We start from the raw sequence: 15,931 nt of genomic DNA, 5'->3' as shown, positions 1-15,931 counted from the left end.
TTAGACCAAGTGGGACGCCAAATGCAGATATCTATTTTAGGAATAATAGGCGGACATGTTATAGACGGACTAGCCTATAAAATGTTTGCAGGTATTTCATAACCTCAAAAGCTGTCTATTATTTGAACCATTCATATTACTAATTTCAAACCCCATCTCTAGACGTCTGGTCAACGTGATTTTGCCATGTAAGACATGTTCCTGGATCAACATATTTGTCTGATCCTGGAACAACAAACCCAACCCTACCCTCAACTTCTCCAGACAATCAGAGGGAAATGATAGGCGAATAACACTGATGTAGAAGCACCTAACCCTGGTTTTAAGCCTCAACTTGACACTGTAAATTTGTCCCTCAAATCTGATTGGTTGATTGGAATCATGTAGATGTTGATCCTGGAACATGTTGCACTTGGTGAAATCACATTCACCATAGGGGTCTCTAGAATCTAAATACATACACATTTTACTATAGATTATGAACTTTATTGCTGTCTTTATAGCTTAGGGGCTTTAATATATATAAAGTCTCACCTGAATTCATTGACCTTCAAACTTCTTAACTGCTCTTTAAGGGAAGTAAGACTGTAGGCTTCATTGATCTGCAGGCAGCAATACATGGAGAACACAAAATCTGCTTTATCACACTAAAATACTGAGATAAAACATATTTGTAAGCCAATAACTTACAGAATGAAATGGTATGTAACATAACACACTATATACAAATGTTAGTCACAGCTGTTGAAAATGAAGTTTGATTTGCATTTAGATTCACATAACATAGATGTGTTAAAAAATCATAATATAGCTTTTTGTAACCATTACAATGATTTATCATGAAAATATGCTCACATTTAAAATGATATTTTACATGATTAAGCTTATTTTTACTAACTATTAACATATTTATATTTACATTGTGGCATTTTCGTGACAAAAATGAAGTCTAATTTACGTAATCCAGTTGTTTTACAGTTGAGGAGTTTTTGCCATTCCCTTTATTTTTTATCGATGATTTCCCTTATTAATTTTATCAGGCAATTTCTACTGTAAACAATTCATTAAAATCAGTCATAAAGGTTTTACAACAAATACGACACATGAACCATGATTTGTAAATAAATGTATGGTAATTTCACATTTCACAATATCCATTTCACATTCATTGTACAAAAATGTTTGTACATTTGTAAATGTACGTTGTAAAATGTATATATATATATATATATGTATATATATATATATATATATATATATATATATATATATATATATGTATATATATATATATATATGTATATATATATATATATATGTATATATATATATATATATATATATATATATATATATATATATATATATATATATATATATGTATATATATATATATATATATATATATGTATATATATATATATATATATATATATATATATATATATATATATATATATTATGTAAACACAAACTTTTATTTTGGATGTGATTAATCGTTGCCCAGCAATAATATAAATAATATATATGGTAGCAATGATTAATCGCATCCAAAATAAAAGTTTGTGTTTGCATAATATATGTGTGTGTACTGTGTATAATTATTTTGTATATATAAATACACACACATGCATGTATATATTTAAGAAAAATGTGTTATCAATATAAAAAATATTCATATTTATATATAATATAAATTATGTATAAATATATATACAGTATATACATGCAAATATTTTTTTAATATATATATATATATATATATATGTGTGTGTGTGTGTGTGTGTGTGTGTATGTAAAATTATACACAGTACACACATATATTGTATGCACATATACACAAACCAAGCACTAATATATGTATGAAACCCAAAAATGAAAATACTGTCACCATTTACTCACACTCATGTCATTTGAAAACTGTATGACTTTTTCTTCTGCGGAACAGAAAAGCAGATGTTAGGCAGAATTAATGTCTCACTGTCACTGCGTGGACAGTAAATGGTGAGACTGTTATTCTGCCTAACATCTGAAAGTAAGTCATACGGGTTTGGACTGACATGAGGCTGAGTAATTTGTATTTTAACAGTTTTTTTTAAACCTTCCAGGAATAATAACTATGAAATAAATGGCTAATTCACCTTCTGCTCAGTGTCATATGCCAGAGCTTTAAACTGTGCACTGTTTTTGTTCAGGAGCTCCTCTGTGAAAACCGTCCCATTAGAGATGACAAGTCTCCCAGTGAACTCTGAGCCGGTTTCCTCTCCTTCACCATCTATAGCAAAAAAAAAAAAAAAAAAAAAAAAAAAAAAATCACAAAAATGAAACAGGGGTCAGTCACTACAGAACATCGTAAGTATTCAGTATTATTAATCTGAAATGGAGGTAATAGCGTCATACCTTTGTTGTCCAGTGCGAGCCAAGTCACGACACTTAGTCCCACGCAAACCACAAACAGCACAACAAACAGTGTTGTGAGCAGAACCTCCGTGGACGACAAACGACAACCTTTTCTAGACATTTTCTAGACAAGTGACTGACTTACGAAGACTTAAACACTTTTCCTCAGATGATAAACCTCCAGCATGTCACTGGAAAGTCAGAGGTGACACTGGCTTCCAGAGCTTCTAATATCCCACCTTCTTGCTCTTGTCACTGTTATATAAACTAGCAATAAATTTTTATTGAACAATAACTGAGTACCATTTTATCAGCATTTCCAGAAAACAGGAAAATACGGAAATGAACGGAAGTTGGAAGCAAAAAAAATAATGTTCAAATACTTTGACCTTTTCTATCATTCACAAAAACTGTCAAATCATACCTCTAGATTTCCACAATCCTAATATATTCCAGTGGGAAGAATCAGCATGTGCTGTGAAAACTCACCTGTCCTTTCCATGTTAACCTTCAGGAAGAATCCCTACCACCTTCTCCTTGACAAACACATGGTTAAGTCGTCAACAGAAAGAGCAAGATTTCAAATGGGATAAACAAAGCACCACCATTTTTATATTAAAAAATACAGTCAGAAACAGTAATATTGTCCATTATTCTTACTATTTGAAAAAGTATTACATTTGAAATAGCAAGTTTGAATTTATTTTTTTACATTTAAAATACCTGAGCTTTAAATATACATAATATTTTATTAATAATTATTTGATCGATTTATTAAGAACTTTATTATTATTTATCATAATGCTATAATAACATTTTATTATGTATTAAGAAAAAGGTTTCATTATTTAAAGTCAAAAACAGTAATATTGTCAATTATTATTACTGTTTGATATATATATATATATGATTTCAAACAGTACTATTTTAAACAGTAATAATAATAATTGACAATATTACTGTTTTTGACTTTTAAAATAATGTGTATATACACAGTACAAGAAAAAAATATATATATATTGATTAATATTAATCATTATTTTATTGTAAGAAAAATGAACACTAGCATTCAGAAGTTTGGGGTCTGTAATTTGTTTTAATGTTTCTGACACAATTTTTTTAAATACAGTAAAATTGTAATATTGTGAATTATAAATAAAATTTAATATAACCACTTTCTATTTGAACGCATTTTAAAATGTAATTTATTTTCAGCATCATAACTCAAGTCAAGAAACATTTATAATTATTAACATTGTTGTAAAATTAATATTATATAAATCTTTCAAGGAATTTTCTTTCAGGATTCTTTGATTAATTGAAAGCTTTTATTGGAAATGGAAATCTTTTGCAACATTTCAATGTTTTAATCAGTATACAGCATAATTGCTGATCAGAAGTCTTAATTATTCACACATATCTCAAGGTTTTTGTTATGTTTGTACATTTCTTCTTAATTAATTCCAACACCAGAACCAACTGAAATACATTGTATTCTTGTACTTGGTGAATAAAAATCTCCTTAAGTCTAAAGTCTAAAGTTAATAGTTATTGCATCTTATCATACCAGTTCAATTCAAGAGAAGGAGAGGCTTTCACTGTCTAACCCACAACAAACTATTCAAGGTAATAAGAGTGAACGATTGAATGCCCTTAGAAATGGCCATAAATTATCATCCAATATAATATATTACATTTTACATCACGTTAATATTTTATCCCCGCCACTAAATATGTCATTGTAAAAATGCTAATTGACCAATCAATCATTATGCTATTGATTTTGCAACTGCACGAGATGCAAAGTCCTACTGGAGTTGAACATGAAATGAAGTTTATCAGCAAGTCACAAAAACAAACATTTCAGATCATCAGATTTGTGTTTCAATTTTTCAAGAAACAGTAAGGTGCATTTAGATGGCTTTATTAGAGCATTCACACTCAGATATCCATGATTTACAGCTTACAGTCTGAATCAGTGCTACCAAAAGCACTCACTGGAATATATGGTGTATTTTTGTGTGCAAGAGGTGTCAGGATGCTTGTACAGCGTCCACTGTATTGTTGTCTCTGAAAATGAAACGTTTATCTGGATTTTACATTTAAACTCAGCCTGTAAAATAAGATTTACACTCGTTTTTGCTGTTAGGTTTGAATTTTATAGCATTTTTACCCTCTAAACTTACATTTGCACAACCTTCTCTGGTGCTGGCTGACCTATAGAGCAACAGATTCTCATCCAGACAAGACGTCCAAGGAGGGTATCCAGAGTTCATCCACTGCTGGAGGGGTGGACAGTACCACACGACTGGAGGACACACATCCAGAGGCCTGCTGCTGTATACCTAAGACACAAAGAATACAACACCCGGAGGTATTTTCATATTTTCTTCTCAAGTGTGCTCTTGTAAGCTCTATTTGTAGATTTAAAGGCAGGGTAGGTGATTTGTTCCAGAAACATTTTTGGTTATGCTGCAAAGTCTCTTTGCATCCTGATAGCAATCACTAATTAAAGGGATAGTTCACCCAAAAATTATAATTAGCCCATGATTTACTCACCCTTAAGCCATCCTAGGTGTATATGACTTCTTCTTTCAGACGAATACAATCAGAGTTATATTAAAACATTTCCTGGCTCTTCCAAGCTTTATAATGGCAGTGAATGGCCGGTTTCTGTTTTGAAGTCCATCAAAGAGCATCTATCCATCATAAAAGTGCTCCACATGGCTCTGGGGGGTTAATAAAGGCATTCTGAAGTGAAGCGTTGCGTTCTTATAAGAAAAATATCCACATTTAAAACTTTATCGGCTAAAATAACTAGCTTCCGCCAGACGGCCTATGCAAGTCGACTTACGCCAAAAGAGTAACACTTGATGTATGACGTAGGATGTAGGAGTTGAGTAAGCTTTGACGCCTCTCACGGTTCAAACAAATAGGGCTGGGCAATATATATGGTGTGTAATTTTTTAAGTTGATTCTTAGCAAAAAACACTTTGTTCTTTCAAAATGATATGTGCTCATTAATGTGTAATCACTTCTACCAACTAATCAAGTACTCTCGTAAGCGTAGAATCTGCCGTTTAGAATACATACGAGCGAGTCGCTTGAATGGCGGCAGCCATGTTGAGCCTCCATCTTGAAAATACATTAGCCAAAGAGGGACATACCTGGAAATTCAAGCTTCGCCTTTGCGTTTTTACACTCAGTGGCACCGTGACGAATGTCGAGGGGGAGATTACTCGCGACTGTCGGCAGATTTGAAATAATACGGCCACCGTAGGAGTTAAAACGCCCTCGGAATGGGAGGGGCTAGAAAGTAATATTCAGTTGGTAGTCATAAACAATTTCACCGCTAGATGGGAGAAAATCCTACACAGTGTAGCTTTTAAAATTCTAGTTTTAGACGTCTAATTCGTGACCGGTGTTTTGTTTTGCTCTATCCTCTGCGCTACAGTGCGTCATGGGCCAGGTCAAATGTTACTCTTATGTGTACGAACGTCTGTTGGAAGCTAGTTATTAATTTTTTTTTAATAAAGTTAAAGTAAATAAGTTTAAAGTTTTGAATATGGATATTTTTCTTACATAAACGCATGGTTTTGCTTCAGAAGGCCTTTATTAACCCCCCGGAGCTGTGTGGAGCACTTTTATGATCGATAGATGCACTTTTATGGACTTCAAAACAGAAGCCGGCCATTCACAGCCATTATAAAGCTTGGAAGAGCCAGGACATTTTTTAATATAACTTTGGGTGGACTATCACTTTAAGTGGTCTAAATGTATTTATATGTATACTATATATATCGTCTGTGGAAGGCGTTGGACCATACAATGTTTGTCCAATCATTGAATTCGAACTGCCTGTCAGCGTATTTCCATACCTCCGCGCACCTGCTCGCGCAGACATAACACGTCATCCGCGCGTTTCATTTTATGCAGAGGAACAGCAGCCACCTTCTACAGTTCCTCCTGAACCAAAACAACAAGCTTATGCTGTTTTCACGCCATAACTACTGTAATTTGGAAGAGAAGGAAACCCATGACGTTATATCTCGAATCTCGATTCAATGGCAACACTATCAACGACGAAATTAATCTGCAGCAGTCAGGTGGTACAGGTCAGAGCTCTTTAAGTTGTTTATGTTCATTATTATTGTAACGTTTTCTGCTTCGAGAAATGAGGTAGTTAAATGCCGTCTCTCGTCTTGTGACGCTTTGCTGACGCTGCTGTACGCGTTCATGTGTTTTGAAGGAGGCGTAGCTTTGGAGACGCTCTGAAGGGAGGGTGGGATCTTATGCTTTCAAAGCTAGCTTGCTATTGCTAGCCTCTCCGAAAATTGCCTACCCTACCTTTAAGGAAGAAACATGATGATTATATTTTTCTCTTTGTGTATGTTACCATGTCACTCCAGCCACATGCTTCATTAGAACGGTTCTCCACACCTGGACTGCCATTTAAATTCAAAACCATATTGTCCTGGTGCACAGCATCAGCACTGTATGGAAAACGTTGAAGGGAAATAACAAGAGTATGCGAAATTGCAATAAATGTCACACAGTTAAAGTTGATGATACACAGGGCAATTTTTTGAGCAATGTTGCTGGGCAATCTTGCCGAGCGATTGTTGCTTAGGCACTTTCCCATTGAAAATGGGCAATACATTTCTATCTAGATAATTTAGATCGGTCGTGGGCCCTGCGTTTTATCTGGTTGCCCGTTGACAGCAACATTGCCCAGCAACATTGCTCAAAAAGTTGCCCTGTGTATCATCACCTTTAAATACAAATTAAAACACAACACATAACATTTCAACATGCTAAATATCACTTATCTTACAACAAAAGAAGACACTATTTTGTTCAAAAGATTTTTCAATGTTTTTGAAAGAAGTCTCTTATGCTCTGCATTCGTTTGATCAAAAATACAGTAAATTGTCAAATTTGATTACAATATTAAAGGTTTTCTTTTAGAATATATATTATAAAATGTAATGTATTCCTGTGATGGTAAAGCTGCATTTTCAGCATCATTACTCCAGTCAGAAAATGCTGCTTAATATTTTTGTGGAGGATTCTTTGATGAACAGAAAGTTCAAAAGAAGAGTATGCGATTTCGGACAAAGCCAAATTGTTGAACTTTCTTCTTCAACAGACGTGTCATGTGAATTTACATTTATTTCAGCCTGAGGTTTATTCATTTCACTTTTGGTGTGAAAGGGCCTTTACATGTGCCAAAAATAGATCTTTTTTGTTATTAAAAAACAAACAAGCAAGCCCAGCCCAGGTGAGGAAAAGTAATGCAAAAGTAATGTAACGCATTACTCTCCATGAAAAGTAACACAATTAGTTCTATATATCCTTTTTAACTTAAGGAGTATTACTTTTAAGCTAAGTAACTTTCCCAAACACCGCCCATCTCCAATGAAGCACATACTTGTAGTCTATAGTTTAACCTCGTTGCCTGAAATACCTCTGTGGTCCAGTGATTAGCAACCCACAAAAAAGCAGCCCTTTTTTAATACCCATAATGCCAAACTCAGCCATAAACAACAACACTCACAAAAGTGCATGAAACTGTACCTTTTTTTGTAATCTGACACACCTGTTTGCTATCAGTCCATTCTCCATGTGGTATGCAAGCATGTGATTTCTGTGATAATGGCCACCTAAAAATAACAAAGCACAAGAATTCTGTTAAGATAACACGTCTGCCTTTAACTCAAGAGTGATTTTAGTTACCCACCAATTTTACACTGTAACTTGATTGGCTGCCCGTAGAGCCAGATTCCATTGAGAAGTTCAACTGCATACGGAACAGCTTCAGCATGCTTATAATAAACACATCCATAAGGAGCCTGCTGTCCATCTTGGAATATATGCACCTTGTTTACCGGCCCAGCCTGGTAAGTGAATCATATATGAAGAAAAAACAAAAAAGTGCATGAATGTTTTTTTCTTAAAATAAATAAATACAAATAAACAAATGACCAACAATCATAATACGTTACAATTCTAATATTAATCATAATAATTATAATCAAATAAATAACCATAACAACAACAATAAATGACCATTTAAATTAATGAATGTTCTAATGTCTCAAACAGATATCATTCTTTAAAAGTTTATTGATAAGATTTTAGATCAATTTGTTTCTTAAATTATAGCCATAAAGCCTGTCTAATTTAATGATTAAAAGCTCCTTGACATGATACTCTAAACCTGGGGTTTTAAACTGGGGTCCGGAAACTCCAGAAATGAGTGACAGGGGGTCTGTGGAAAAGTCTAGAGAAAAACTTTACAAAAAAATTATATAAAATATATATAATAAATCAGATTCAAATAAATAAATAAATGAATTAAAAAAAATAGTTTACTATTAAGTATATTCAGTTATATATACTTATAAGTATATATATATGTGTGTGTGTGTGTGTGTGTGTGTGTGTGTGTGTGTGTGTGTGTGTGTGTGTGTGTATGCACTATATAACTGATAAAAATTCAATAAATTAATTAATAAATCATATATTTAACAGTATATTACTGTAGGGAGTAGGGAAAATAATGTAACTTAACAGAGTTATATATAATAACTTCATTTTAGATTTATAATATGAGTGTATAAATTGGGTGTTTATAAAAGATAGAAGCCTTTAAAATTTTAGGATATCAACAGTCACACGAGGATGATCTTTGGAGTCCATGGCATCTAAACTGAAACCTCTGCTTTAAACGTTAGCAAACGTACCCAAGAAATATGGGATGCAATAACCGATTTGTCAAGAAGACAAGAATCATTTGAGCACTGCATATAAATAAATAATCTTCAAGACTCTGAACAGGTGAATGATGATGGCCTGGATGAGCTCACCTGCAGAAACAACTCGAACAGAATCTCCTCCGTCACACAGCTGTGGATGTTTCCCACGAGGATGGTCTTGTCGAGATCTCTGTCCCTGTCAAACATTCTCTAAAGCGATTTTAAGGGTTTGAAATGTTAGATTATATTTTTTTCGGTTGATGTTACACAGTCATGCACTCTTTTTATAAGGACGGTGTTTGGTTTGTCGTAATGAATAACTGGATTGCGACACCGCAGTACCACCGTGAGCCACTAGATGGCGATATCGCCCCTAAAATATCTGGACGAAAAGTGGGATATATCTGCACTGATCTATTTAAATAATCAGTTATATAGATGAGTGGCATGTCATTGCAGACGGTAACAAAATATCAGTTTTGAAAGTGGCATGGTATAGATAGCACAAGCACACTTTTCAAACGACACCTGCTGCGGTTACTCCAAATAAGCCACCTGTGTGAACTTAAAGGGACAGACAGTTCACCCAAAAATGTTAATTATGTCTTCCGCTGAACACAAAATAAGACATTTAGAAGATTATGGGTAACCAAACAGTTGGTGGACCCCATTGACTTCCAAAGTCTTCTCTTTTTTTCCATACTGTTGAAGTCAATCGGTGCCCCACAACTGTTTGGTTACCTATCTTCAAAATATCTTTCTGTTCAGAAGAAGAAATTCATACAGGTTTGGAACGACGTGAGGGTGAGTAAGTGATGACAGAAATGTCATTTTTGGGTGAACTAACCCTTTATTTTACTACTATTGTATTATATATTAATTCTATCTAAGAACTATGAATGATTTATATATTTAATTAGATAGTTTTCCAAAGTTATGTTGGTCAACCAATGTAAAAAATAATATGTGCACGCAGTCCATCTGCTCCTCGACACGCATGTTTAATTCAGTTGTAAAATCCTAGCTTTTTTTCAAGCTTCTTGTTGAGTCCTGCGACAGAGAATCAGGATCAGATTTCAGGAATGTGCCACCTGTAGGTGGATGTTGTTTGTAGGATGGTGGGTGGAGCGGTTAAAGTCAAGGAGGAGTAGCTCAGCCAGTAAGTGTGTCACCTACTATTTCCTGGTGTCTTTAAATGAAGTATCGGCAACCCTGACGTTGTCAGACATAAATGTCTGGATACTCCTCCAAAATGGTACGTTGTCTCCTCGTTTCATGTCAAATATTCCTTGTTGCAGATAGTAGTAACTGCTCTTTGTTTGAATAGACTATGTTGATGTCCACTGGTGAGTAAATGGCTACTATACGTTTGTGTGACTGTTTAACATTAGTGGTTTGTCAGACTGGTTTGCATATTATTTCATGTACAGTTGTTTTAACTGGGAACACAGTTAATGTATGTTAATGTGATTTACTCTGCTTGTTTGGGAAGCACATTCTTAAACTCTCCCCATGACAACAGTTAAAACCAGTCTGTCTTCTTTTTAGCTTTGGTGTAGGAGTCTCTAAAATATGCACACACTCACAATGACTTCAAAACACACAGACTGTTTTAGTTTATTGTTAAGTGGTTGGGTTCTTCATTGACTTATATATGGTTTTAATGCTGAGCTAATAATGTTTTGTATATTGTCAAATTTGATTACAATATTAAAGGTTTATTCTAAAAGAAAACCTTTAATATTGTAATCAAATTTGACAATTTACTGTATTTTTGATCAAACGAATGCAGAGCATAAGAGACTTCTTTCAAAAACATTGAAAAATCTTTTGAACAGAATAGTGTCTTCTTTTGTTGTAAGATAAGTGATATTTAGCATGTTGAAATGTTATGTGTTGTACAAAAAATATAAATGTAAAAAAAAAAAAAAAAAAAAAAAAGACTGTTGATTAAAATGCTAAATTTGATATTACATTGTGGGTGTAAATGAATAGGCTTGGACTTGGTGCTGGTAACCCAATGTACAGGACAATGGTGACACCAGAATAAAATATTCATGATTCTAAACCTGAAAATACAGAATTATTTTAGACAAATATGCTTGTATTCTGTCACTGACTAGATATATTTAAAATAATGAAGGCCACTTTTTACTGGTAACATAATTTGGCATTATCAGGACCCACAAATTTTCCCCCATTGCATTATTATACTTTATATTCAACATTATATATAGTAGTTTAATGTAGTGCTGACACTAACAATCTGAAAACTAGAATTTTTTCACACAGTAATTTTTATTTTGTGTGAACTATACACAATACATAATGTCATATTGTCACTATCCACGATACATATTATTGCATTTTTGTATTGCAATATAACATGATATATTGTTAAACCCCTAATATATATATATATATATATATATATATATATATATATATATATATATATATATATATATATATATATATATATATATATCATTTTCATTACTTGAAATAAAATAAACATCTACTGAAATAAAATATTTTATTTGAACTAGTCTCATTTTCATTAGTTTAAGCGGAAGTACTAAAATAACAAAAATGTTAAAAGACATAAAAAAATGTGAATACAAATGGCAAAAAATGCATAAAAACATAATTACTAAACCTGTACAATTACATTAGAAAAATAAAATCTAATGAACAAAAACTAGTATATCAATGATACTAAAATAATAAAAGGAAAATTAGAGACCATATTGCTCAATAATAAGTTTAATTGAAACTGAAACTGAATGTGAGTGTGTGCTGGGGTCACTGGATATGTATGGTTTCATCATGTGGAAAATACATGATGCGTGGCTTTCCATAAAAAATCGTTTTATATGGCTAGCAAGTAATAAGAAAGCAAAAGAAGTTTGCAGCACTTCCGCCACTTTAAAGTGAGAAAAAACATTGCTAAGATGAGTGTGAAATATGTGTGAAAAACTGTGTGAAATATGCGGTTTGTGTCATGCATTTGTCTCTTTTGCAGTTCTACAGGACATTCTTTTGGGGGCTCTTATATGTGACGCTGATGTTGTTTGACACTTTCAGAGGTAATGTTGAAACAAACAGTTTTAGTTTTATTACCACTTTATTCCAAATGCGCACACTTCAGTGTGGTTAACCATAGTGGCCTAAAACACCATGAGACAGTCAGCTGTGAGAAAAAATACAGTTTCTATATTACTCACAGTGAATGCTGTCTCATTATGATGGGTGTTACTTTAAAGGTTCTCTTGAAATGTTGAAAATAATTCCATGAGTGGGCTCCACAGATGTACTGTAACATTACTCCCACTCTTCCTGTAAATAACAAAACATACGTGCACACCTTTTCCCACTAATTGTCATCTGCTTTTAATTGTAAATGTAAAAAGAATGCTACTTGTAGACTACAATTGTATTCCTTTCGGTTGTCTCTTATAAAAAAGTAGGACCGTATTAGATGGTATCAGATTGCAGTGGTAATTTGATATCCAGTGGCCCTCGAAAGTTCTTGAACTTGTTTATACACCAATGTATTGTGAATGCTTCAGAAAAAAAAAAAAAATCAAAGCAAGCAGCATTTCCAACAAAGCTTTTCTAAGCCACTTTTTTAAATGACTTATAAGCAACATGTCAAGTTTTATTGGATTAATGGAAGTCAGTTCTCTTCAAAAATCAGTTGCGAGTTATAGAGTCAGAATTGTGAGACATAAGCTTTGCGCATTTATATCCTGCAATTCTGCTTTATTTTTGTATTCCATGGTCGAAACAAGTTTCCATAGAAATTCTTGTGCAGTCCAAATAAAAACAAAGCTGATTCTGGTTTATTTTTAAAAAACAATTATATAAGAATTATTTCCGACAGGCAGGCTGTCAGTCTGTGCATTAGTGTTAGGGATTTTTCAGTGACTCCTTCTGGAAGTTACATCAATATACCAGTAAGTGGCAACAAGTGATTGTTTTTATGAGTGAGTCATTGAATCATTTGCTCAATCAATGCATTCAAACACATTTAGGAACAGAACACTCATTTAGGAACGAAACTCCTTTATACTGGTTTATATTGGAAGAGCTAAAGTAGACAAACTGGCAAAGTTGTATTCTACATCTACATTAAAGTGTTGTGCTGTTTCCTACAACCAAATCAGTCACACCCATGTTGACATTCAGACCCAGAGTAAGGTTGTGAGCAGGGCCATTTCTAGGGATAAGCGAATTAGGCTGTTGCCTATAGTGCCACCACCTGGAGGGGAGAACCATTGAGCAACCCAACGCCACTGTTGATGTGATACATGACACTGCTTTTTAGCAAATAACTTGTGTTAATAACATTGACTTGGCTGAATATTAGCATATGAAAGATTTTCAAATTGTATCGGAAAGATTGTGATCAGAAATACAAATGTTTTGTGTATTTTTAAATGAATGAGTGTCAGCAAAATAATTGATTTACTAAAATAGTAATGATTTCCACAACCGAAGCTTCGCTGTAGTATTAAGAAAATGTGTCCAAAAAAAGGTGAAGTGTTCTGTTGTAAAAGTAAAGTAGAAATGTAAAAGTCAGTAATGGATCTTGGTCTCCTCTGAAATATATTATTTAATATTTAATCAAATGCATTGATTTGTCTTATTAAATTTCGTACAAGATACAACTAAAGTTGCTTTGCCTAAGAAACCAGCCTCTGAACATTATTTACTTTCTCCCTAAAGCTCAAGAATGTGAGAAGATGATAGACCTTGACCTTAAAAACTCCTTTGCTGGGACGACTTTGGATGTCAGATTGCTGCTTTACACACGGGCCAACATCGCCTGCGGTCAGCTGCTCTCCCACCAAGAGCCCTTCAGCAATCCTCACTTCAACCTCAGCTCTCCCACCACCTTCCTCATCCACGGGTACCGGCCCACCGGCTCACCCCCAGTGTGGCTCTACGAGTTTGTGGAGTTCCTTCTCAACCGCCGTGACATGAACGCTATTGTGGTGGATTGGAACCAAGGTGCAACCAATTGGAACTACTGGAAAGTCGTGAAAAACACGCGCAAGGTGGCTGCAAATCTTACTGATCTCATCCAGAAAATGGAGGTAAAAGAAGTGCAATCTCAGATACATCATTTTTCAAATAAATAATACCAGTTTTAATCACAGGCTGTGAATACTCTCTGAGTAGGTGGTACTTTTGAATAAGTAATTACTTCACAACCGTTAAAAAGTACGTTCTATGTAGTATGAATGTGTGTTGTATGGCATTGTCATGTTACCTACCAGCATCAGTTGTGTTGCTTCACTGCCATTCACTAATACCCTCCTGTGGCCTCATGGGATAGTAAATTGTCCACTGGATGCGCACTTCATAATCTCAGTGGAAGTAGTAGGTCATCCGGGAACTTTTTACATACTCGAGTCTTTTATGAGTACTGTGTGTGAATTCGGACATAGTAGGTAAATATGTGATTTCAGATGCAGCCAAATTCTGGCTGGGCTTATTGGAAATTAAAGGGTTAGTTCACCCGAAAATTATCCCATAATTTACTCACCCTCAAGCCATCCTGGGTGTATATGACTTTCTTCTTTCAACCAAACACAATCTGAGTTTTATTAAAAAATATTCTGGCTCTTCCAAGCTTTATAATGGGAGTGAATAGTAACTGAGATTTTGAAGACCAAAAAAGTTCATTCATCCATCCATCATAAAAGTAATCCATACTCCGGTTGGTTAATAAAGGCCTTCTGAAGCAAAGTGACGTGACTTTGTAAGAAAAATATCCATATTTATAACTTTACAAACCATAATCATTGGCTTCCGGTAACAGCCATACGCGATTCGAGTTTGTAAGCCCGTTTCTCGGTCCAAATGGGGGTTTCCACCAGAACGGGTGAAGGTCTTTGCATGTTACTGTCTTTCCGTCTGGCAAAGTAATTTAATTCCATTTAAGCTTTTATCTAACTCCATTTTATCATGACCTCGAATATAAGTTAGATTGCCAATTGGTTATTGGTCATTTATATAGTAGTTTAGCAAAACATTAGATTTAGTTCTGTTTAACCCTTTACTTATATTTTACCCGTTCATATTAGGAAGCTATGTCGCTCAGAGGTCCTCACGCCTTGTTTAACGTGGGTCTCACGATCACAATCTCGCCAGCTTCGGTCACTAAACAGAGGTAATTGCTATATACCTGTGATCGGTCGCATTCACGCTTACACAATCAAAGATACTTTGGTATAGCCCCCGTGATTGCATACACTTGAAATTAAAGTAATGTTTATTTCAGTAAAGGTATGGCCACTACTACAGATATAAGTCAACCAACTTTACTTGTCTTATAATAGCTTTGGGTTGGCCATGCTGTGGTTTCCCACGTACACTTATCTAAAGTAACTTTAAATTAAAACAGAGGTAAGACACACCCAGATTTAGGTTGGTCAAGCAGCACTTTTGCTGCCCTAAACGGAAACCCATCATAAAAGTAATCCATACGACTCTGGTTGGTTACGGTTTTTCTCAAATGCTAAAACACATTTCACAAACGTTTCCTCCATGTTGCCCAATGTCTAAACACAACACCCTTTTCTAAAGCTACATAAACACAACCACACCTTCTCACTTCAAAACTCAAACTTTCACACCAAAAGAGCAGCTCGAAGCTTTCAAAAATGTAAACACTATACACATCATTACACACTACAGCAAAACAATTGAAAACACAATGCTCAATTTGTGAGAAGGTTCTTTGTTTCATAACTGCAAATGCA

General features: G+C 34.2%; 2 protein-coding genes across 7 annotated transcripts in view; one reads left to right on the top strand and one right to left on the bottom strand.

Moving 5' to 3' along the window:
- The window catches only part of tmprss15 (transmembrane serine protease 15), a gene marked incomplete at its 3' end in the record, with an annotated part of 26,293 nt that extends 16,785 nt beyond the window's left edge, over nt 1–9,508 (bottom strand). The window contains 7 exon segments of the mRNA XM_081391491.1: nt 2,142–2,191; nt 2,195–2,275; nt 4,587–4,745; nt 6,797–6,893; nt 8,000–8,063; nt 8,141–8,297; nt 9,270–9,508. Coding sequence (XP_081247617.1) covers nt 2,142–2,191; nt 2,195–2,275; nt 4,587–4,745; nt 6,797–6,893; nt 8,000–8,063; nt 8,141–8,297; nt 9,270–9,365 — 704 coding nt within the window. The 5' untranslated portion in view covers nt 9,366–9,508.
- Nucleotides 7,996–15,931, top strand: part of lipia (lipase, member Ia) — a 19,133-nt gene continuing 11,197 nt past the window's right edge. Inside the window, exons 1-4 of one of the 6 annotated variants that reach the window (XM_081390327.1) lie at nt 9,785–9,962; nt 10,256–10,317; nt 12,184–12,247; nt 13,890–14,260. In XM_081390327.1, coding sequence (XP_081246453.1) covers nt 12,226–12,247; nt 13,890–14,260 — 393 coding nt within the window. In that variant the 5' untranslated portion in view covers nt 9,785–9,962; nt 10,256–10,317; nt 12,184–12,225. The other 5 variants (XM_081390325.1, XM_081390328.1, XM_081390326.1 and 2 more) reach the window with 5 other exon arrangements.

Source organism: Scardinius erythrophthalmus (assembly GCF_964197995.2).
Source record: "Scardinius erythrophthalmus genome assembly, chromosome: 17".
NCBI classification, from domain to species: Eukaryota; Metazoa; Chordata; class Actinopteri; order Cypriniformes; family Leuciscidae; genus Scardinius; species Scardinius erythrophthalmus.
Note: the sequence above shows the minus strand (reverse complement) of the source record. Positions and strands in the feature narration are given on the sequence as shown.